Source organism: Choloepus didactylus, chromosome 16 (genome assembly GCF_015220235.1).
Source record: "Choloepus didactylus isolate mChoDid1 chromosome 16, mChoDid1.pri, whole genome shotgun sequence".
NCBI lineage: Eukaryota > Metazoa > Chordata > Mammalia > Pilosa > Megalonychidae > Choloepus > Choloepus didactylus.
The window spans coordinates 46314889-46339419 of NC_051322.1; the positions used below are offsets into that span (position 1 = coordinate 46314889).

A 24531-nucleotide genomic window follows, 5' to 3' on the forward strand; every position below is an offset into this window, starting at 1 on the left:
TAAGGCAAGTCTGCTAGCATTGAATTCTCTGTTTTGTTTTGTTTTTACATTCAGCGCTTCGAATATGTCATCCACTGCCTTGCCTTCTGGTCTCCATTGTTTCTTTTGAGTAGTCGGTTGTTAAACTTATTGGAGTTTTCTTAAATGAGATAAATCACTCATCTCTTGCTGCTTTCAAGATTTTCTCCTTGTCTTTGGTGTTCAACATTTTTGCTATGATGTGTCTGTGGATTTCATTGAGCTCCGGGTTAACTGAGCTCCGAGATAATTGAATTTATTTCTCCTAGTTCCTGAAGGTCTCATTATTCTTTATTTTACCAATGGAAATTTGTCTCATTTATATTATAGACCAGGAATCTGAAGGCATTTTTTAAGATTTCATTGGATAGGATTAGGGTGTGAATTCAGATTGAATCACAGTAGAGAATAAGCAGGTTCACATAATACAAGGAAAATAGATCATTTCCTTTCCCCAATATATGTGATTTCAATATGATGTTTATATGCACTCAATTGTTGGTTCTTGGAAGAATGCTGACTATTAACCAGTGATTGTGAAGCATCCTCAATATAGGTTTCCATAGCACCATTAGTACCTCACATGCACTAATGCATACTACCCATAGGAGGTTGAATAATGGCCACTCAAAGATAGCAAGTCCTAATCTCTGAAACTTGTCAATGTTACCTTATTTGGAAAAAGGGTATTTGTAGATGAGTTAAGGTAAGGATCTGGAGATTACCCTGTGTTAGCCAGGGGGATCCTAAATACTGTCATAAGTGTCCTCATAAAGAGAGAAACATGGAAGAGAAGGCGATGTGATGCTGCCTCAAGACGAAGAATACCCACAAGCACCAAAACCTGGAAGAGGCAAAGAATGAATTCTCCTCTAGGGCCTACAGAAGTAGTGTAACCTTGCCAATATCTTGATTTTGGACTTCTGGACTCCAGGACTGTGAAAGAATAAGTTTATGTTGTTTTAAGCCACCTGGTTTGTGGCAATTTGTTATAGCAGCCAAAGGGAAATGAATATACCACATTACCAATGAATTGTTCAATCTCTGTTTTCCAAACTAGGCTGTACGCTCCACAGGTCCTGTATTATCTCTCTCATATACCTTGATAACTCTAGCTTCTAGCAGAGGACTTGGCAATGTTTGGTCCTTACTTGATATTTGTTGGAAAAATGAATAAATTGGCTATGATGCCTACATCACTTGTAGTTTAGAGTTTAGCTGCATGAGTGAATGGACGAATGAATCATGGAACCGAAGTTTTTTTTTTTTTTTTTGCATAATCTAGTAAATATATACAGACTAACTGTAAAAATTACTCTATGGTTATCTGGTAAAGGAACTGTAAGAAAAGAAGACAAGGTTTTGTGGATGATTTTACTCATAGATAATTAGAATTTGGGTTTCCAGCCTAGGAAAAGTGGATAGACTTTGAGGAGAATTGGGTCCAGGATGGGAGAAGGCACTAAAGTTGTGCTTTCTTTGGAACTGTCATCTTAAGTGCAACAGTTTCCCAGGCTGATGGCTGCTGTCCTTCATGCAATTTGTTTGTATTCTAAGTGCATATTGGTCTTTTCATTGCAAGTCAATGAAGTACTATCCATGGACCCAGTGTAGAGGAGGAGATGCCCTGAGGTGGTAAAGGAAATAAGTAAAAAAGTTATAATGAGGAACAACACACTTCAGTACAGATGATTTGTTACATAGCATCTCAAACTGAACAGAGGTTAACAGCCTGACTGTATGGCCTACCATGCACCTCTGTAGTGTATAATTATCTGAATATGCTGCTTAAGGCATTGTTACTGTTGAGAAATTATAAATCAGAAAAACAAATAAAAAACAAAGAAAAGGCACCATATGATTGTCTTTCTATTTTGCAGTGAGCTCAGTCTGCTGGGATTGCTGTTTAAAGTGACTCTTGCTATTTAATTCATTGACTGCAAATTGATTTTGCTCTGATTAATCATCCTCTTTGTGCTGTAAGCCATAAATTAATGGCTATGTCACATTACTGCAAGTTATGCATCAGGGTTCAAATAAAGAACATTGTGTGTGTGGGGGGGGTGGGGGTGGGTGGGGGGCTGTTTACAACATACCTTTTCATGTTGAAGCCATGTAAGAATTTCTTTCTTGTCTCATTCCCAACTAATTTCTTATTCCTGTCCATTATCCATGAGAACTCATGGCTCTTTCCTGAGCATGCCCAGTACTTTCTACCACATTGCCTTATGTCCTGCTTCAACTCCCACCCAAGTCAAATTATATTTCTTCCATGAAGCTATCTAAGCAAGAGGTGATGTCATTATTCTCTAAAATCCTGTACTACATTGCTTGTATTGATCATCCTGATCATCAAAATGACAGCCACACCATTTATTGAGTGTCCACTATATGCTGAACTTAAGTACATTATTTCATTCAGTTCTTACATTTTTATGAGGTGGACTCAATTATCCCTATTTTATAGACAAGGAAACCAAGATTTAGAAAGGTTTAGTGATGTGTACAGAATACACTGCTTCTAAGTGGAAGATCCATGATTCCCTCCCAGAACATCTCTAGAGTTCACATTTTTAAACTTGAACACATACTTCTCCTTATTCTAACACTGATAGCACACTAGATGCATTTTCTTTACTAGGTTATATGATGCTCGTGGTTGAAGAATCTGTATCATTTCTTTTATTTCTCCTTTGTACAAGTTCCAGGATCCAGTAACTCAATAAATACTGGTTGGCTGAATGGATCAGTATCTAGAATAAAGTTTTTGCCATAATAGCAGGCCCAAAGATGTATTTTCAAATGACTTAAGGAAAGTTATACTGAAAGCTGTAAATAAATCATTACAAGAACTTAAAAGATGGTAAGCATGATTTACTTACCATAAACTATGTCAAATGTCTTTTTTCATGTTTCTTGAAATTCTATTGTGAATAACACATAGAATTGGGGAGTTGTTTATTCAGTAATTTTGACGTTTCCTTCCTAGATGATCCCTTTCAGTTTTTAAAAATGTTTTTGTTTAATCAAATTTATGTGTTGAATGCAAATTACTTTCTTAATCTTGTGCTTTTTTGTTTTGTTTCCAGGATGGCGTAGGGGTAGATGAGAAGCTGTCTTTAAGGCGAGTAGCTGTGGTGGAAGATTTCTTTGACATTATTTATTCAATGCATGTGGAAACAGGGCCAAATGGAGAACAAATTCGAAAACATGCCGGACAAAAGAGAACTTACAAAGCAGTAAGTAGAAAAAAAAGCTTCTTGCATTTTGAAATTTAGTATTCTATATCTTTGTTAAGAATGAGGTTAAATAATTTTAAATATTCCATCTTCAACATACCATATTATGAACACACCCAACATTTTAATTATAATTATTACTCATTCTATTTTGTGCATATGCTCACTGAGTCTACTGTTTATAATTTAAACCTTTCTAGTATTCTAATTTGTTTTCTCAAGATACATATAAATGTGGTAGTCCCAGTCAAATGCTCACAAATGGGAAGATATGGTTTTGTTCATAATTCATATATTATAGTGATACAAATATTTAACCAGAACATATGAGCCTTGGTACTACCACTACCTTCTTAACATTCCTTTCCCTTCAAATCATATTAATGTATGTTGGGATTTCCTGTTTAACACTTACGGTTACACTGGTAAAGAAATTTTGCATACTTTTTGTATGTCACCTTATATTAAATATATTTGTCCTGAAGGGTGTGTATTACCTAATTTTCCAGAATAGGGTAGCAAATATAAATCTAATACCCTTGAAGATTTTTAAATAAAATATATAATGTTTTTATCATAAATTATGTGAAAAGCAGATTTAATGAACTGTTAGATATAGAAATATATAGTCAAAATAGTTACATATTCATTCTGAAGTTTCTAATTTTATTTGCAGTTTGATCTAGTAACTTTAATCTAGCTCTTTATTTAAATAGAAACTTTATGAAATCATCTTGCTATAGATATTTCATCCTTTCTAAGTAGATTGAATGGTAAATTATTCTTTTCCAATATGAGCAAAGTGTACCTCAGAATTACAGTATCAACAATCAGAGTAATATCCTTTTTTAGAATTCTTATTTAACTTTGCTTTTGGCTACCTTTATATTAATTGTTTTCAGCTCTATTTTATACACAATATCAGCCTGGATCCATTTTTTTTTCAGATACAGAAAAATGTGTGAAATGCTCAAAGTTTCAAATACAGGTACATATGTTTGAAAATTAGCTACTGAGCATAAGAAATAGCTTCTTTTCCATAACTATTTTTTGCTATATTGCCAGGGTCATATTGAATCTGTAGTTGCATAATAACCCTTAATACATGTTGTATTTATCCCTTCTCTATGGTTTGTTTCTTGGCTGTTTCCAAATTGCATGGTTTGTGGGCAGGCACTACTGTAAGTTTCCTTACATAATTCTGCCACATAAACTTTGTTTTGACTTACACTTCCTAGAAGACATTCTTATCATGACTAATGATAATGACCTAGCTTCTTGAGATATTTTTATATAGACTAATATTGCTGAACATTCTCATTTCACCTGTCTCCTAAGCCATGGTTGTACCTCTGGAAATTAATAAGAAAAAAATTGTATATTGACCCACTAATATCACTAACTGTGTATCTGACGATAATTTATTTTCATGAAATAGCTACCCAAATTGATAGAACTTTGTAAGGTAGGGATATGTAAGTTCAGTTGTATTGAATGAAACAAACAAAAGACATAGAGCAGGTGGCTTCATTTTCTATGGTGGTGTGGCAGCCAAATCTGTTTAGGTGCCAAAAGCAATTTCAAGTAATTTAATCTTTGGAATGCATTTATTAGAAATGTTTAATTAAAGTAAAAACATGAATCAATGACATGGACCCAAATATATCACTTTGTGTTTTCTTAAATGAAATGTAGAGAATTTGATACATTGCTATTCCACATGCTAAACATTTCCAATAAATTGGTCAAAATGTTTCCAACCTAAATCACTCTGCATTAATGTTGTGAAGACATTTTCTGCATTTTGGGATAGGGATACTAATTTGGAAAATATACATAGCTTTTGAAACATCATCCAATCTGTCTTGAGAATATCCTATTCGAGGATTGTTCTTTCCCAAGTTTGATTTTTATATCTACTTCTAAAGTGTTCTTACCTTTTCCTGACATCATGAAGGTTCTGTTGGCTTATCCCTGTGCCCTCTGGTATCTCTCAATTGAATACTAATTAGGAAACATTTCCATTTTAAGGTTAATAATTCATTGTAGGAAAAAAAAAAAAGGAATTTTGCATTGCCAGCAAAATTGGGTACATGATTCTACAATGAATTTGAGTCTGATGTTAAAAATTAATATAAATGTTCAATTAATGGGGCATAAAAGTAATGCAATTCAAAATGGGATGATTTAGTGGTATGAGGGCCCTAGACTGTTGGGTCAGAACTTAGCTCTCAGTACTAATGCTAGAAATGGCTTATCATTGCTACATTTAGCTAGATATCTATTGCAGTTATAATGGTTCCCATTAACGTTAAGAGTTTTCCCCTTCTTCTAACACATTAGCTCCTAGAGTGTGCATGATTATTTATATTGACCTTCTTTTTTTTCTCCCTCTTCCTCCATGGCCAAGAAACCATACTTTTACAACTAATCATTAAAGTGTGTCATATTGTCTTAATAATGTTATTGATAGATTTAGTGATCATTTTGTTTACTTCGCATTTTTTATTTGCAAATCTTCTTTCTATGTTTTCACTCTTCAGGAAATGGTGGTCCCTTAATATTGGATTAACTTTTGAATGCTATTTGGTTTTACCTATCTGCAGTATATCATTCCTTGAAATATCTAGGCATTATACAACTTGAATTTTGTTGCAGGCTAATCTGACTACAGATAAAACTGGAGGGTATATATTCTATTATTCAAGAGCTCTTTTGAAAATCCATATAAAATGACACATTTTAGGAATACGTACAGGCTATCATAATTTTTTCAGTCATTTTTGCATTCTAGTTTCTCTTGCAGGTCTTCCTTTTTCTGCCCTCCTCTCTGAGTATATTAACTAGGATTAGTGCATTGATTGTTTCTCCTTCAATATGTTTATATACTGTCAACTCTTGATTTTCTACATAAATAGAATGGAGCAGAGATCTGGTTTCATTCAAATATCACGATATTTGAATTTAAAATACATTTTTGCAGCAAAAATTGAATGCAGGTGTGTTTAGTAATTAGGAAAACCACTTCAAAATTGTCTAGTCTTCCAGTCCTTACCTCCTCTCAAGTTCTGCCTGAACTCCACCTTTGGGGAATACGTCACTGTTCTATGGTTGTGTTTTATCACAGTCTAAACCCGGCTGCCTTTTCAGAAGTCAGCATCCACTTAAAGGATTGCGTTTCAAAGCTCCTTCTTGCTATGTGTACTATAAAAATAATTAGTGGAAATCCAGGAACTAACGGGGAAAAGTTGGTGTTATTAACAGAGGGAACAATCTGCATATGTACATGTGTGTGCGTAGCTTGTCATGTGATTTGGTAAACTTACATGCATAGCTGCCAAGAATTACGTTCATTTAATCCAGAGTGAAGAGCGTATGCTATCGCTGATAGAAAGTAAGCTTGAAGTCAGAAAAACTCAGTTTCAGATTTCAAATCTAGCACCTCAATTTGTGTGAATTTTGGAAAATTCTTTACTTTTTGTTTTGGCATCTTCATAGGGGGATAATGATACATGCCATGTGGTGAAATAAATGGGTTAATATGCATAAAGTGCTTGGCATATTGTAAAATTTTTATTAATGTTGTTTATCCTTCTTTATCAAATCACTACTTGTGTTCCAGGTAGAGGAACAAGCCAGGACAATTGACATAGCTCTATTATTAACCCTAACTACAATTATAATTTCCTTTTCCTGTCCCAATGCCTCTGTGTTGGGAAACAGAAATAGTAATAGTTTTTCATACACCCTTTTATATATATCTTGTAGATGTCACTGTTCCTGGAAGTCCTGATCAGTGTAACTTTTACCCAAAGTTTGAGCTGAGGGAAAGCGTGAGGGAAGGCCAGAATTTCTGTGGCTAGAAGTGCTCCTGCCAGATGAAATTTGTGAGAATTTGATTTATTTCATTTGTTTTTTTGCAAAGTTTATATATGTTTGTCCAACTAATTTTCTGAAAAATTTTAAGACTGTCTTTAAAGAATTTGTTTTCACAGTGAATGGACTTTGCATTTCCAAGGACATCTAAACAATATAATATATTCATGCAGAATTTCTACTTTCCTGCTCTGAAAATTAACAAGAAAAATCTTTATTCTACCAGATCTAGAACACTTACCCTTAAAACTTCAGTTAATATCATTCTTTTCTTGTTCTTTTTATAAATACTTACTGGTTCAGCATATCCACTACAAAATGAGATATTTTAACTTGCACCAATTTCTGCTAGTTTTTTATGTAGAAATTCCCAGAATTCTTGTCAACTTAGAATGACACTAATGAGCTGAATTTGCTGCCATTGTGGAGTGAAAAAATAGCACTAAACTAAAATTCAAGGGTTCTGAACAATTTATTTAAACTCTTTTTGGCTAAGGCCTCAGTTTCCTCACGTCTAAAGTGAGATTGTATTTCAGTCTTCCAACTCTGAGAGAATAATAGCAATGATGCTGGTGTGTAGGAAACCATCATTGTGATACAGGACAGAATGAAAACAGTAAAGTGAGCTACGTGGTAAGCACCAGGACTGTTCAAGGATAGGGAATGCCTCCTGCTATTGTAAAAGCAGATCAGCTGATAAATTGTAGTTCAGAGACAGAAGAGTTGGCTTGATTGTTTTTTAGAGAGTTCTCCTATACCTAATAATGATGACAACAATAACAATAGCAATATTAAAAGACCTGTAGTCATTGAATTTCATATATCCAGGATTTTAAAAGAGCAATCAAAGAAAGAAGGCCATAAAATTGATTATCAAATGTCAACAGCTTTTCACTTCTCTCCATTTTTGCCCCAAATTTCACAATATTATGAATCACATTATCAATGGGCAGTTCCTTAAATTATGATGTGACTTTAAGCTGCAGTGCAACATGACAACACACCACAATTGCACATATTCTTGACCTGAACATGATGACTATGCTACACACACCATTGGTTTAATAATAGTTTTTCTTTTGCTTTTTTGTTGTAAACCTCAGTGATCTCATCCGTGTTGCTTATATTACAGCCCTATAGTCTGAGCCAGGATTTGCAGGATTTTCTGGGTCTCACAGTGTTGCAATAGGGGTTTACCTAGGTTGTTCTGTGACTAAGGCCAGGGAGGCTCTGTGCCTCAAATGTATTTCCCTTCCCTATCATGGTAACTCACATTATGCAATTAGAACTCTGTTTGTTAGACTGTTGACCCATGAACCTTTATGTAAAATTCATGTATCATTGGTCAAGAGAAGGTAGTGAATAAATTAGGCCACTTGCAGTCATTGACACATTTTATGTGTAGTTTTACAAATTTGCTTCCGTCTCCCATCTCTAGCTGGGTTTTACTCAAGAGTAAGGAGGGATACAGTAAGAGAATGAGGGACATACCATAGATAAATCCACTGACCTCCTAATTAGCATTGGATCTGGTCCTGATTTTTATGTGAGATTTAGTGTGGCATCAGGCATAATAGCACTTGGCAGGTATTTGGTAGAAGTTGAGAGCTCATGTCATCAAACCAGAGTGAAAAGCCCCAACAAACTGTGTTTGAAAATCTTTATTTCCTGCAAAAAGGGGCAATATTTCTTTTAACGAAATGTTTTTAAAAGACATGCCTACTATTGTGTTGAAATAGATGGAAAAGATTAGATTTTAAAATTATGAACATCGAGTTCTCATAAAAGTGCTATCTAGGAATATTTTGATAATAGAATATAAAAATGGTTGTGCCCCAATTCACTTCCTTTTTATATATCAAATTCTTCCCTTTTCTAGCCACATACCCAAATGCATGGATAGAATGTTTCTGAGGCAGAGGACTGAAATAAATATTCTCTGGGGCTTAGAAATGAATTTTATGCCTTTAAGCAATCGTATTTGACTGCATATCCAAACAAACAAACAAACAAAAAAAAAAGGAAAACAATACAATAAGTAAACAAATATAGGTCTCTGCTTTTTTGTGCAGATGATATTTCATTTTATTATTGTAAACTACAGTGGCTTGAATAAGCAACTCCTCTGGATAGCATTAGAAAAATACCTTAAAATTAACTCTTCCAAATCCAATTAATTTTAGTAGACATTCTGCAATATTGAACTCATTAATAATTGGAAGGGTTATATAAAAATCAGTAATTAATAGTGTATTTTATAACCAGTTCATCTTGGAGTGTTATCAGTACAAAACATTGGTCAACTGTAAATATTTTACAGGAACTCTTGTGAGGTTTTTTTGGGTTTTTTTTTTTTTTCCCCTTCTTCTTTTTCCCAGGTCTCTTTCTCATACCACTGCATAACTACACCTTAATAAAATAAAATGCCTGACTCACAGTAGGTGCTTGATAAATATTTGTTGAAGGAATAAACTAACTTGTCTCTTTAAAGTTCCTGCCTTTTTGACACGAACAAAATAGTTTAATGATATTTCTATAAAAATAATGAAATAAGATCAGGGCTGTCACCCATGGCTGTAAAGATTGTGGACTGTACAACTGATGTTTACAGTGAACAGTCTGCCTTTAATTTATGTAACTTCGGAGGCTCAGAATAAGGTAAAAAAAATATTTAATATAGATTCTCCCCGTTTGCTTTTCAGGGAAAACTTTAATGTTCCAATAAATAATGTTATCCTCTTTGAGATAGAATATAAGCACATTACTTCCTTTTCCACACGTTAGTTTATTTTTATTATGTATCTGTATATATAGGTATATATACACACACTCATTTAGATGATTTCTAAATATTGAAAAGAGCTATTAAATCTAAACATGTTACACAATGCTAAATCCACCTTTATGTTAGAATAGTTCCATTGTTTTTAATAACTTAATGAATATTATTCGACTATTAAGTCAGGTGTATAAACCATCTCAGGGGGTATTAAAAATCAGTGACATGGCAATTAAAGTTATTAAATAGCAATCTTAGAAGAATAGTGTACTGTCATTCATTAAAATTGATTCATTTTTCATATACTTCTAGTTAGAGTCATTACAGGTGGGCAAGGTAATAATGAAAATCCTTTGTATTTGGAAGCTTTCTTTTTGTTACTGGAGACAATCAAAAGAATACAATGGATTGGAAGACATAAGAGCTCACTGAAATCATTAGCTTATTAATTAATGTCACCAACCCTATCATCAGTAATTTTCTTGTTAAATAATATTGTACCAGTGAACATATTTCTTGAAAGGCAAGTAACCCTTTGGAGAAACAACATTAACTCTTTATGTCCAGCATAGTAAATTGCTACTTCAGTGTCCCCTAGTGGTACAAATGAGCTACTGCAGCTTTACTATGTATTTACTGAGTCAGAACTGCGTATTGCTGGGTGATTCTTGCTCAGTCAGATTCAGAGGTTTATGTTTTCCTAGGTACTGTGATAGTGTAATAGATAAAATATCTTGAGTTTCTTAAACTGTATTTATATATGCACCTGACTGTGCTAGTTTTGATGTATTATGTCCTGCCAAAATCCATATTCTTTAATGGAGTCTTGTGTGGGAATACATAATAGTGTTGATTAGATTGGAATTCTTTGATTGAATGTTTCCATGGAGATGTGACTCAATCCAACTGTGAGTGAAACATTTGATTGGATAATTTCTATGGAGGTGTTACCCCGCCCTTTCAGGGTGGGTGTTAATTGGATCACTGGAGTCCTATAAAGGACAGAAGGACCTCAGAGCAACTGAGAGTGACATTTTGGAGAGATGCTGCAGCTGAGAGACACATTTTGAAGACTGCTGTTGGAAGCTGACACTGACATTTTGGAGAAAGCCATTTTGAAACCAGAACTCTGGAGCAGACGCCAGCCATGTGCCTTCCCAGCTAACAGAGGTTTTCCGGACACCATTGGCCATCCATCAGTGAAGGTACCTGATTGTTGATGCCTTGGACACTTTATGGCCTTAAGACTGTAATTGTGCAATCAAATAAGCCTCCTTTATAAAAGCCAATCCACTTCTGGTATTTTGCATAACAACAGCATTGGCAAACCAAAACAGAATTGTATTAGTTATTAGGGTTCTCTAGAGAAACAGAATCAACAAGAGATATCTAAATATAACATTTTATAAAAGTGTCTCACACAACTGTGGGTATGCACGAGTCCAAATTCCACAGGGCAGGCAGCAAACTGGCAACTCCAGTGAAGGTGTTTGATGAACTCCTCAAGCAGTGAACTGGCAACTCCGATGAAGGGTGTTTGATGAACTCCTCAGGAAACGCTTCCCTGGCTAGCTGAAGAAAGTGAAGGTCCTCTGTTTTGATTAAAAGTTTTCAACTGATGGGATTAAATCCTGCTGATTGCATTCTCTCATTGTGGAAGACACGCCCTTTGTTGATGTAATCAGTCACAGCTGCAGCCAATTGACTGATGATTTAATAAACCAGCCTTCTGGTTTATTAACCAGCCGCAAATGTCCTTGCTGTAAAGGTTAGGCCAGTGTTTGCTTGACCAGATACCTGAACACAATCACCTGGCCAAGTTGACACATGAACCTAACCATCACACTGACTAAACAGCTATAGGCATACTTAATTGGTATATACTATAATAGGAAGGAAGTATAGGATGTGAGACTAGTGTGAGGCAGTTAAAGAACAAGGACTTATTAAAGAACAAAGACTTGGCTGGAAATCCTGGTAAGGCAAGTTCTGGATGTGTGATCTTGGCATGTTATTGCCTTGTAGGATTTTTGTGAGGCTGATAAATACCACGTAAAGTATTTCACATAGTAGTTACTTCAGACATAACAGTTATTGCACTGAGGTGAAGAGAAGGATTGTGGTTTCTAAAATATCAAGTTTTCTGTAGAGTAACAGTTATTGTAAACTACCTTTTTCCATTATCTAGGTAATGAAAATTCTACATCTTTCTTTGTATCATCTATGCTTCTAAGTGGCTAACGATAACACCCACCCATCTCTTCATTCATGAGTTTCCTAGAATTGAGACCATTTATTAGTTTATTATGCAGTAATTTTAATCATTACATGGTAAGTAGAAAGAAATCAATCTTTACCCCATCTTCTCTTTGTTTATCTGCTCTACTCTCCATCTTCCCCTTCACATCCATTTTTAAGGGAGTGTCCTCTCCCAGTCAACATGTATCACAGCCACATTTTACCATGATGAATCATGAAGGAACCTTAGTGAGCTTATTTCAAGAATTTGGACCAAGAGATTTCTATCTTAGTGTGCTTGTTCTCTTCAGTAGAGAAGATGTGAATTTGATATGTTTTGTCATATATATCCATTAGTTGTATGGTTATTTAGTCTAAAGAAGAATTTTTCAATAGGTCACTATAAGTTTGGGAACAACAGTTGGTATTGTCCCAAGTATTCCAGCCAACTTAACATTCCTAATCCCTGCCTGTTAATTTCCAGTAACACCATCCCAAGTTAAAGTGAGAACCAAAAATTCATCGTGCTCCTCATTTACAAAAATCGCCTAGGGAGCACCGACTAAACCCCCAGTTGAGAGTCATTTTATAAAGGAAGTGTCCAGTTCACTACTTGGTATCTCAGAAAAAATGTTTTTGTTATTTGTCTAGTTTTGAGCAATTCAAGAATTCAGATGATGAGCTCAGCATCTTTGGTGCGTTCTTGCCATCTCAGAATCTGCAGTTTGCCTACACTGGTATTAAGAGTTATGTGACTTAGTGGACTTCCTAGCAGAGAGAAGTCATCTTTTTCCATTTTCCCTAAAAGGGCTAATTCCTGCTGCCTTTGAGTGGCTGCAGCAGCCTTCTTCTTAGCTACCTTTTTCAGAAGTACCATCTCCACCCTTACCAGTAGTGTAGAATAAATATCAGCTTGCACGGGGGAAGTTGCAGTAGAAGCAAGGGAGGTCAATTCAGATTCAGTTTTGAAATTCAAATTTTGAAATTGTCCATGAATGCTAGACCAGGAAGGCTGAATTCTTGTCTTTCTTCCTTAAACCCCATCAAGAACACTAATATATCATATTATTCATATTCTTTGGGAAAAATCAAGAGAGGAAGTGACTTTCCCAAGCTTTTCATGTGTGTGATTGTATATTTTAATGTACTTCTTCATGCTGCAAATAATTCTATAAACATTTTGTTTTCTGAGTCATTTTATTTATGTGCAAACTTTAGAGATTCACTTTATTTTACTATTAGGAAAAGGTATGAAGAATAACTTTTTTAGAACCTATGTGCTTATATATGTACTTCATCTAGATTAAGTGTTCTTTGTTAATGACAATCTGTTCCTTTAACAGTCAAATATTTTATCATAAGAAGGTTTACAAAAAATAGCACTTACGACTTCAGTGATACATTTCCTGTTTGTTTGACTCTTTTTTATATTGTCACATTTACTCAATTGCTTACTGTTTTGATTATTGTAAAATATAGCTCCAAACTTCATGTTATTATTGGTGAAAAAATTAAATTGAAAGACAATAAAGTTCTTTCTTGTGGAGTTCAGCTAAATATACAGTGCAATGAGGCAAAAAATATTTCAAATAAAATGAAATAATTATAATTTGATTTAACTTAAACAATGCCTATTTCTCATTTTATCAACTAACATATACTGATGTAGCGCCAAACTCATCTGCTCTTGCCCTGGAATACTGTTTACCCCCATGTGATTTTTGACTTCTCTGGGTTTCTATGTCATGCAGCGATTGCTGGGCCTTTGCCCAAGCTGACTGTGTGTTCAATGCCCAGCATTTGTACCATTTCTCTATCCCTGGAGGATACTGACTTCCTGTCACTGCACTAATTCCACCGTTTCATTTATCTTCCCTTTACTTCTACATTTGATATATTTGCTTCAAATCTCAAAATTGCCTTTAGCTATCTGAAAAGTTGACCTGAACTCTCTAAAAATATTCCTGCCTACTTTAGGCCTCCTTTGGATTTGCCAACTTTCACTTTTTATTTGATCTCACACATACCATCTCCTCTTAGCACCAGAACAAAAATCTTTGGCTAGGCAGACTGCATTGCTCTGCTTCAGACCAATGCTCTTTACATTGTGTATCATAACACATTAATGGGTTGTCAACCCCATATCATTGCTTGGGATCTTTTTAAAAAAGATGAAATAGAACAGAACAGGAATGATAAATTTTATTATATAAATGTGTATATGTATAATTTGTGATGTAAAATGTATTTACACCTGTGATGTTGGTCAAAAAAAGTTGGAAGACATTGCTTTAAATGAGTGATGTGATTTCAGATCTGCAGACTGGCCTGTAATCACATCCACCTACACTGCCTCCCACTTCTGTGCTTGTTATATTCTTAGATTTTCCTGATATAACAATTTGTTACAAATTTAAAATTATCTTTAGGCCCTAATTCATATTACATTCATGTTTGTGAAATATATTCTTTACAGTTGCCAGAATTAACGAATAAAAATACAAGACATCCAGTTAAAGTTGAATTTCAGATAAACAATGTGTTTTAAAAAATATTAGTGTGTCCCAAATAATGCAAGTTTGTCTGGTATTCAACTTGAACTCCCTATTGGAAAGTCAAACTTAGATTTTCCTGACTGGGCCAGGCCACCTCCCCCAAATGGGTGAAAACAGTTAAGGGAAGCTTCTGGATGGGTGTGAGGATTGGATGCAGAAAATAAAAGGCGAAGAAGGGAAAGAAAAATTCAACAGGGACATGGACTGAAAAATAACACACTGGGGTAAATGATAACAGTTCCAGAATGGTAGCAAAACAAGGAATACTGCAGGATTGATAGAAACCCACATAAAACATGAGACTCTTCCACCAGGAAGTCAGTGGTGATTTTTAGGGTTGATGTGTAAATCTAGCAGCCTCCTGGCTTTGGTGTTGAGGACATCCTTAAGGCACTGGTCACTTAACAGGCAGTATAGAGTTCAGACAAATACAATATAACACAAGGCCTTCCTGAAATCAGTAGTTAGCATTTCTGGGGCAAAAATTTTGAAAGTCCAGAGTGAATGCGAACTGGATTAGGCAGCCAATGTGTCCAGCTTTTGGTCTAATTGTTTATTACTGTGCATGCACTTTTTACCTAAGAGTATTTTTCAGAATCTCTTCAAAATCAATCACTATTATCAATAGTTGATTCCAGTAATTTGTTATGTCCAGGCACATTAGCTGTGTAGAACTATATTTAGCAGTATTCAGTGATGATGGCAGTGCCTAGGAATTTAACATTTGTTGACTATATAAATGTTTAGTTGAAAAAATCTTTTATCTTTGCAAGGCTGGTTTCATATGCACCTCCACAAATTAATTTCCTCACTGAGTGTACAAAGATATGCCCTCTTTTCCTTGTGAATGAAATGGGCAAAAGAGAACCTATATAAGAGTAAACCATTGATTGGTTAGGCATTTTCCATTTTGTAAACATTTTTCGAAAAAAACAAAACTGTTGCTTTATGCAAATTATCACAATTTCCACTCTGGGTCAAATGATATAGCAGTTGCAAGCTTTGTTTTATCCTCTTCCTGTGTTTGTAAATATATACAATACATAAAACAGATAAAGGCAGAGCAACCCTTGTTGAGTTGCAGATGGACTTCAAAGCCTAGACTTTCCTTCTTCAGGTACAGGTGTCTCTAGACTATGGTGTGCTATGTCTTGATATATCAGGATATATGGATCTTTAATAGCATTTGGGTTTATGGGCTCTGTTTAATTCTATTTGAATTTTCTTAGTTTTTAAACCTAAATTTTCTGAAGCTGCTTATCTATGTACTTATTATACTGCAGGTGGTTTCAGATAGGTGAAGTTTTCTTGAATATAGTATGAAACAACTTTCACTAGAAGATATTTCTAAATTATCCTTTATTCATAATCTCAAGAGCTTTCACAAGAGATAATGTTAGATGTTTTACCCTAAGGACAAGTTCTTTCATGAGTGTACTGTGTGACATTTAGCAAAAATTTTGGTTTTCATGTTTTTATTTCAGTAAAATTAAGGTATCCTGAAACTATCAAATTGCAACCCAGTACCCTTGACTCTTGAAGATGATTGTGTAGCAATGTAGCTTACAAGGGGTGACAGTGTGATTGTTAAAGCCTTGTGGATTACGCTCCCTTTATCCAGTGTATGGACAGATGAGTAGGAAAAGGGGGACAAAAAACTAAATGAAAAATAGGGTGGGATGGGGAGGATGATTTGGATGTTTTTTTTTTATTATTTTTTATTCTTATTTTCACTTTTTCTGATACAAGGAAAATGTTCAAAAATAGATTGGGATGATTGCACAACTGCATGATGGTACTGTGAACAATTAATTGTACACTTTGGATGATTGTATGGTATGTGAATATATCTCAATAAAATTGAATTTAAAAAATTAAGGTATCATTGCTATTCTGTAAATTCATTTTTAAGACAAAATGCAAAGGAAGTGATTTACACAAATAGTGTGATTACATAATTTTCCTTTGTTCTAAGGCTCATTATCTGTAATGAATGACACTATATCAAAGCATCAAGCTGTAGGGTAATATAACTTTTAATGAAAGCATTCACCTACACTTATGAGATTACTTATGTTTAGCAATAATTCTGTTTTTTTTTTTTTACTATGACTCTAGTTAGGACAAAATGGTATAATTTTTGTTGATACATCTTTTACTTGGCTTATCCTATTTTTTGTAAAAAAGCAATTTGTTAATGCTCATGATTCACCAATGTTGCATGATATCTGTTTCAGCTCAGGTGTTAGCCTCAAATCTTAGAGCAAGAATGGTGTCTCTCCTGGTGAATATCTTTTAATTGTTATGAGTCTTGTTCATTTAGAAACAGGCAGTTATTTAGACTCCTTTCACACATTCAACTAAAAGACAGGAGTCTTCTGTGTTTAGCTCCTGGATGTTAATATATCATGGCATTTTCACAGAGCCACCACTTTAGCCATCAGTTCTGCAGGAACAGAGACCTGTGAGTTCCCTCCAGATGAAGCAGCGCTGTATTGTTACAGCACAGTCTGACTTGTTTCTTGGGGAACTTTGTAACCTGAGACAAGGTATTTGGCTGCCCCTTGTATTCAGAAAGTTGCCTTAAAACAGTTCAAACATCTTACATTTGTAAAGAAATTCAATCCAAGGACAATTATAAACACTTTGGCATAATTAACCTATGCAGTGAGGTTAATATTCCAAATCTTTATGGATGAAATCTGAGACAGTCTCGGTCTCCTAATTTTTTTTTTTTTTTAATACTGATAACCTGGATAAAACATAGTTGTTAAAGGGTTAAAGGGATGGGCTCTGAAACCAGATTGTTATGTGTGAGACCTGTCTTTTCTACTTGCTTAAGAAATTACACAACCTCTCTGAAGTTTAGCTGCTTCTTCTGTTAAGCAGAGATAATGGTGACGATTGTAATCTCTCTGTGAGATTGTTGTGAGGATTATGATATAATCCAAGGATAGTTCAGTATAGTGCATAGCATAATCCATTTACTAAGCACTCAATGAATGGAAAGCTTAAACACCCACATATTGCAGTAGGAAGCATTCCCTTTTATGTAACACAGTCTAAGCTAGTAATTGTCTTATAATTGAGGATTTTAATTTTGAGATATACCACTTTTCTACTACTTTAGGAACCAGAGAACTGCAGGTTTACATACACACTGAATAAATTTAAAAGACCTTTCTATTGAAAATATAACGAATGAAATATTCTTGCAACACAAGAGAAAGGATGCTTGGGCTTGAGTAAGGAAGACATAGGAAAACTAGCCCTGTTTTAAAATTCTTCTCTATTTCAATTGTATTATCAATTTGTGATACTTTGTGGCTTGAATTAAGAAGCTTGCCTTGTGTAATTACGAGACTCACAGTCTGAATAAATAAAGCAAAGCAACTACTTGATTAATTGTCTAACTTCTTTAATTTTTCTAATTTTATAGTTTTGTGACTTCTGAAGTAAAAACTTTTATATACAAAAGTAAATATTGTAAGTCTTTGGCAGTTATACATTATCAAATTTACGAGATGAGTTTTGCAAATTATAGTTATGGTTGATTTTTTTTTTTATTTCAGTTATTTTGGGTTTTGTATACCTGTTTCCCCTCACCTCCCCCCCCAACTGAGCTGTCTTCAAGGGAAGGTGGATGGCACTGTAGAACTTCCAGGAATTGACTTTATAGTTGTAGGAATTTTTAAGAGTATTAGTTCCTGTTTCTTCAGAAAAGCAAGGGCATTGGCAGTGTAAAATATTCATCCGTCCTTCATTTATGATACCTACCAGTGAAATTTTCAGAAAAGTGATCTCAATTTTTTTTAACCCATGAATGAAAGATGAGTAGCAGTGACCCTGTGGAACTTGATCAGTAGCTCTTCTTCAGGTAAACTGCTTTATCTAATGACCTCAACTATAATCAGTTTATAGTTGAAGTTATACTGTCTCTGATTTAGAGGCTGGTTTTATTGCTCAGGTCAAAAGATGCCGCAGTATAATTATTTTTATGTAGAAGCATTGCCATATTTTTTTGATGAAAGAGAACATTTCTACTGCTAATTTATGATAATTTGATATATTATTTTCTGCCTTACTGGTGAATTCCACTTCTAATGAACTTAGAATGTAATATTTTCTTTGAAAAAATATCAATGTTGTCCAACGCACAGAAGGATTAAGGCAGTTAACAATTATAATTTAAGTGCTATGTTGTGCTACAACTTCCCCACCCTCCAAACACAGCTAATTTAAAGTTAAAAAATAACAAAAAGAAAAATCTTCAGTCGTAATTGAAGTTTAAAGAAATTGAACATGTTCTAGTGTTTTCCTACAATGACTACTTGATACTTCCAAATTTTTTGAAATACAAAGTTAAAAAATAATCTATGTTGCCTTCTCTGCTTTCCTTGTACCCTAAGCATTCGTTTAGTCTGTCGTTGGGTAAGTCAGCGGTGATCTATTCAATTTATATAAATAGACCAGGATTTGGGAAATCTAAGTATGTGTTCCAGCTCTTTACTTTGCATTCTGCTGTGTAACAATGACAATTTGTTTTGTCTCTTTATACCAGTTTACCCATCTAGCAAAAAATTACCAGAATATCTGCTTTATTCATTATTTAAAATAATGAATGTAAAAACCCAATGAAAAGTATAAGGCATTATATAAATGTAAGAAAAGAAGTCTAGATTCACAGAAAATAAAACTGCTAAAAAGTAGATGCTTCATAGTTTTTCCATGTAAGTAGTGCTGGGTCATCAGTTTACAAGATTCAATATGTCCATTTTTTTTTAGTTCTTTCTTTGCATGTTTATCTCTGTAAATTTATATGGTTTGTCATATGGCAGTTGTCTTTTTTTTTTGTTTTTTTTTTGTTTTGTTTTTTTTATTATTAATTTTATTGAGATATATTCACATACCATGCAGTCATACAAAACAAATCGTACATTTGATTGTTCACAGTACCATTACGTAGTTGTACATTCATTACCAAAGTCAATCCCCGACACCCTCATTACCACACACACAAAAATAACCAGAATAATAAAGTGAAAAGGAGCAACTAAAGTAAAAAAAGAACACTGGGTGCCCTTGTCTGTTTGTTTGTTTGTTTGTTTCCTTCCCCCACCTTTCCACTCATCCATCCACAAACTAGACAAACGGGAGTGTGATCCCTATGCCCCCGCCCCCAATCCCACTGTCCCGCCTCATAAGCCACATTTTTATACAATTGTCTTCAAGATTCATGGGTTCTGGGTTGTAGTTTGATAGTTTCAGGTATCCACCACCAGCTACCCCAATTCATTAGAACCTAAAAAGGGTTGTCTATATTGTGCGTAAAAGTGCCCACCAGAGTGACCTCTCAGCTGCTTTTGGAATCTCTCTGCCACTGAAGCTTATTTCATTTCCTTTCACATCCCCCTTTTGGTCAAGAAGATGTTCTCCGTCCCACGATGCCAGGTCTACATTCCTCCCCGGGAGTCATATTCCACGTTGCCAGGGAGATTCACTCCCCTGGGTGTCTGATCACACGTAGGGGGGAGGGCAGTGATTTCACCTTTCAAGTTGGCTTAGCCAGAGAGAGAGGGCCACATCTGAGCAACAACGAGGCATTCGGGAGGAGGCTCTTAGGCACAATTATAGGGAGGCCTAGCCTCTCCTTTGCAGCGACAGTCTTCCCAAGGGCAAATTCTGTAGTAGAGGGCTAAATCCATCAAACCACCAGTCCCCTATGTCTGTGGGCATGTTAGCAACCATGGAGGTGGGGTAGGCGAATATCCCTGCATTCTCCACAGGCTCCTCAAGGGGGCTCTGCATATTTTTTTCCTTGTTTTTTTTTTTTAAACTTTTTTTTCTTCTAAATCAACTGTATGAAAAATAAAAAAAATTAAAAAAAACATACAATAAAAGAACATTTCAAAGAGACCATAACAAGGGAGTAAGAAAAAGACAACTAACCTAAGATAACTACTTTGCTTCCAACGTTTTCTTACTCTACCCCAAGAAAGTAACCTAATATAGCAACATTTCTGTGAACTTGTTCCTACTATACCCATCAGAAATTAACAGACCATAGTCATTCCTGGGCATTCCCAGAACATTAAATTTACCCGTGATAGCTTATCTGTTCTTCTTGGATTATTGTTCCCCCTTCCTTAATTGCACTCTATCGCTAGTTCCCCTACATTCTACATTATAAACCATTCGTTTTACATTTTTCAAAGTTCACATTAGTGGTAGCATATAATATTTCTCTTTTGTGCCTGGCTTATTTCACTCAGCATTATGTCTTCAAGGTTCATCCATGTTGTCATATGTTTCATGAGATCATTCCTTCTTACTGCTGTGTAATATTCCATTGTGTGTATATACCACATTTTATTTATCCACTCATCTGTTGAAGGACATTTGGGTTGTTTCCATCTCTTGGCAATTGTGAATAATGCTGCTATGAACATTGGCGTGCAGATATCTGTTCGTGTCACTGCTCTCCGATCTTCCGGTTATATACCGAGAAGTGCAATCGCTGGATCGAATGGTATCTCTATATCTAGTTTTCTAAGGAACTGCCAGACTAACTTCCAGAGTGGCTGAACCATTATACAGTCCCACCAGCAATGAATAAGAGTTCCAATTTCTCCACATCCCCTGCAGCATTTGTAGTTTCCTGTTTGTTTAATGGCAGCCATTCTAATTGGTGTGAGATGGTTTCTCATTGTGGTCTTAATTTGGATCTCTCTAATAGCTAGTGAAGCTGAACATTTTTTCATGTGTTTCTTGGCCATTTGTATTTCCTCTTCAGAGAACTGTCTTTTCATATCTTTTGCCCATTTTATAATTGGCCTGTCTGTACTATCGTCATTGAGTCATAGGATTTCTTTATATATGCAAGATATCAGTCTTTTGTCAGATACATGGTTTCCAAAAATTTTTTCCCATTGAGTTGGCTGCCTCTTTACCTTTTTGAGAAATTCCTTTGAGTTACAGAAACTTCTAAGCTTGAGGAGTTCCCATTTATCTATTTTTTCTTTTGTTGCTTGTGTTTTGGGTGTAAAGTCTAGGAAGTGGCCACCTAATACAAGGTCTTGAAGATGTTTTCCTACATTATCTTCTAGGAGTTTTATGGTGCTTTCTTTTATATTGAGATCTTTGGTCCATTTTGAGTTAATTTTTGTGTAGGGTGTGAGGTAGGGGTCCTCTTTCATTCTTTTGGATATGGGTATCCAACTCTCCCAGCCCCATTTGTTGAAAAGACCATTATGACCCAGTTCAGTGACTTTGGGGGCCTTATCAAAGATCAGTCGGCCATAGATCTGGGGGTCTGTCTCCGAATTCTCAATTCGATTCCATCGATCTATATGTCTATCTTTGTGCCAGTACCATGCTGTTTTGGCAACTGTGGCTTTATAATAAGCTTCAAAGTCAGGGAGTGTAAGTCCTCCCACTTCGTTTTTCTTTTTTAGAGTGTCTTTAGCAATTCGAGGCATCTTCCCTTTCCAAATAAATTTGATAACTAGCTTTTCCAAGTCTGCAAAGTAGGTTGTTGGAATTTTGATTGGGATTGCATTGAATCTGTAGATGAGTTTGGGTAGAATTGACATCTTAATGACATTTAGCCTTCCTATCCATGAACATGGAATATTTTTCCATCTTTTAAGGTCCCCTTCTATTTCTTTTAATAGAGTTATGTAGTTTTCTTTGAATAGGTCTTTTACATCTTTGGTTAAGTTGATTCCTAGGTACTTGATTTTTTTAGTTGCTATTGAAAATGGTATCTTTTTCTTGAGTGTCTCTTCAGTTTGTTCATTTCTAGCATATAGAAACATTACTGACTTGTATGCATTAATCTTGTATCCTGCTACTTTGCTAAATTTGTTTATTAGCTCTAGTAGCTGTATCGTCGATTTCTCGGGGTTTTCCAGATATAAGATCATATCATCTGCAAACAATGACAGTTTTACTTCTTCCTTTCCAATTTGGATGCCTTTTATTTCTTTGCCTTGCCGGATTGCCCTGGCTAGCACTTCTGGCACAATGTTGAATAACAGTGGTGATAGCGGGCATCCTTGTCTTGTTCCTGATCTTAGGGGGAAGGCTTTCAGTCTCTCACCATTGAGTACTATGCTGGCTGTGGGTTTTTCATATATGCTCTTTATCATATTGAGGAAGTTTCCTTCAATTCCTACCTTTTGAAGTGTTTTTATCAGAAAGGGATGTTGGATTTTGTCGAATGCTTTTTCAGCATCTATTGAGATGATCATTTGATTTTTCCCTTTTGATTTGTTAATGTGTTGTAATACATTGTTTGATTTTCTTATGTGAACCATCCTTGCATGCCTGGAATGAACCCCACTTGGTCATGGTGTATGCTTTTTTAATGTGTCTTTGGATTCAATTTGCAAGTATTTTGTTGAGGATTTTTGCATCTAGATTGATTAGGGAGATTGGCCGGTAGTTTTCCTTTTTTTGTAGCATCTTTGCCTGGTTTTGGTATTGGATTGATGCTAGCTTCATAAAATGAGTTAAGTAGTGTTCCAATTTCTTCAATGTTTTGAAAGAGTTTAAGTAAGATTGGTGTCAGTTCTTTCTGGAAAGTTTGGTAGAATTCTCCTGTGAAGCCATCTGGCCCTTGGCATTTATTTGTGGGAAGCTTTTTGATGACTGATTGGATCTCTTTGATTGTGATTGGTTGGTTGAGGTCTTCTGTTTCTTCTCTGGTCAGTCTAGGTTGTTCATATATTTCCAGGAAATTGTCCATTTCCTCTACATTATCCTGTTTGTTTGCCATACCGGTGTTCATAGTACCCTCTTATAGTTTTTTTAATTTCCTCGGGATCTGCAGTAATGTCACCTTTCTCATTCATTATTTTGTTTATATGGGTCTTCTCTCTTTTTGATTTTGTCAGTCTAGCTAGGGGCTTGTCAATCTTGTTGATCTTCTGAAAGAACCAACTTTTGGTGTTATTTATCCTCTGTATTGTTTTTTTGTTCTCTATGTCATTTATTTCGGCTTTAATCCTTGTTATTTCTTTTCTTCTACTTGGTTTAGGATTGGTTTGCTGTTCATTTTCTAGCTTTTTCAGTTGATCCTTTAGTTCTTTGATTTTGGCTCTTTCTTCCTTTTTAATATATGCATTTAGTGCTATAAATTTCCCCCTCAGTACCGCTTTTGCTGCATCCCATAGGTTTTGGTATGTTGTGTTCTCATTTTCATTCGTCTCTATATATTTAGCAATTTCTCTTGCTATTTCTTCTTTAACCCACTGATTGTTTAGGAGTGTGTTGTTTAACCTCCAGGTATTTGTGAATTTTCTAAGTCTCTTAGGGTTATTGACTTCTAATTGTATTCCATTGTGTTCAGAGAATGTGCTTTGAATAATTTCAATCTTTTTAAATTTATTGAGGCTTGTTTTATGTCCCAGCATATGATCTATTCTGGAGAAAGTCCCATGAGCACTAGAGAAGTATGTGTATCTTGGTGATTTGGGATGTAATGTTCTATATATGTCTGTTAAATCCAATTCATTTATCAGATTGTTTAGGTTTTCAGTTTCCTTATTGGTCTTCTGTCTGGTTGATCTATCTATAGGAGAGAGTGATGTGTTGAAGTCTCCCACAATTATTGTGGAAACATCAATTGCTCCCTTTAGTTTTGCCAGTGTTTCTCTTATGTATTTTGTGGCACCTTTACTGGGTGCATAAACATTTATGATTGTTATTTCTTCTTGTTGAATTGCCCCTTTTATTAGTATGTAGTGATCTTCTTTGTCTCTCAAAATATCCATGCATTTAAAGTCTGTTTTATCTGAGATTGATATTGCTACACCTGCTTTCT

General features: G+C 35.0%; 1 protein-coding gene across 8 annotated transcripts in view; it reads left to right on the forward strand.

The window, feature by feature from the left end:
- Window positions 1-24531, forward strand: part of NOL4 (nucleolar protein 4) — a 422358-nt gene that overhangs the window by 99715 nt on the left and 298112 nt on the right. For 6 of the 8 annotated variants that reach the window (XM_037806258.1, XM_037806256.1, XM_037806259.1 and 3 more), the window contains exon 2: window positions 3108-3257. In XM_037806258.1, the coding sequence (XP_037662186.1) occupies window positions 3108-3257 (150 nt within the window). Of the gene's footprint in view, window positions 1-3107; window positions 3258-4182; window positions 4246-24531 lie in introns of those variants that run through there. The other 2 variants (XM_037806264.1, XM_037806263.1) reach the window with 2 other exon arrangements.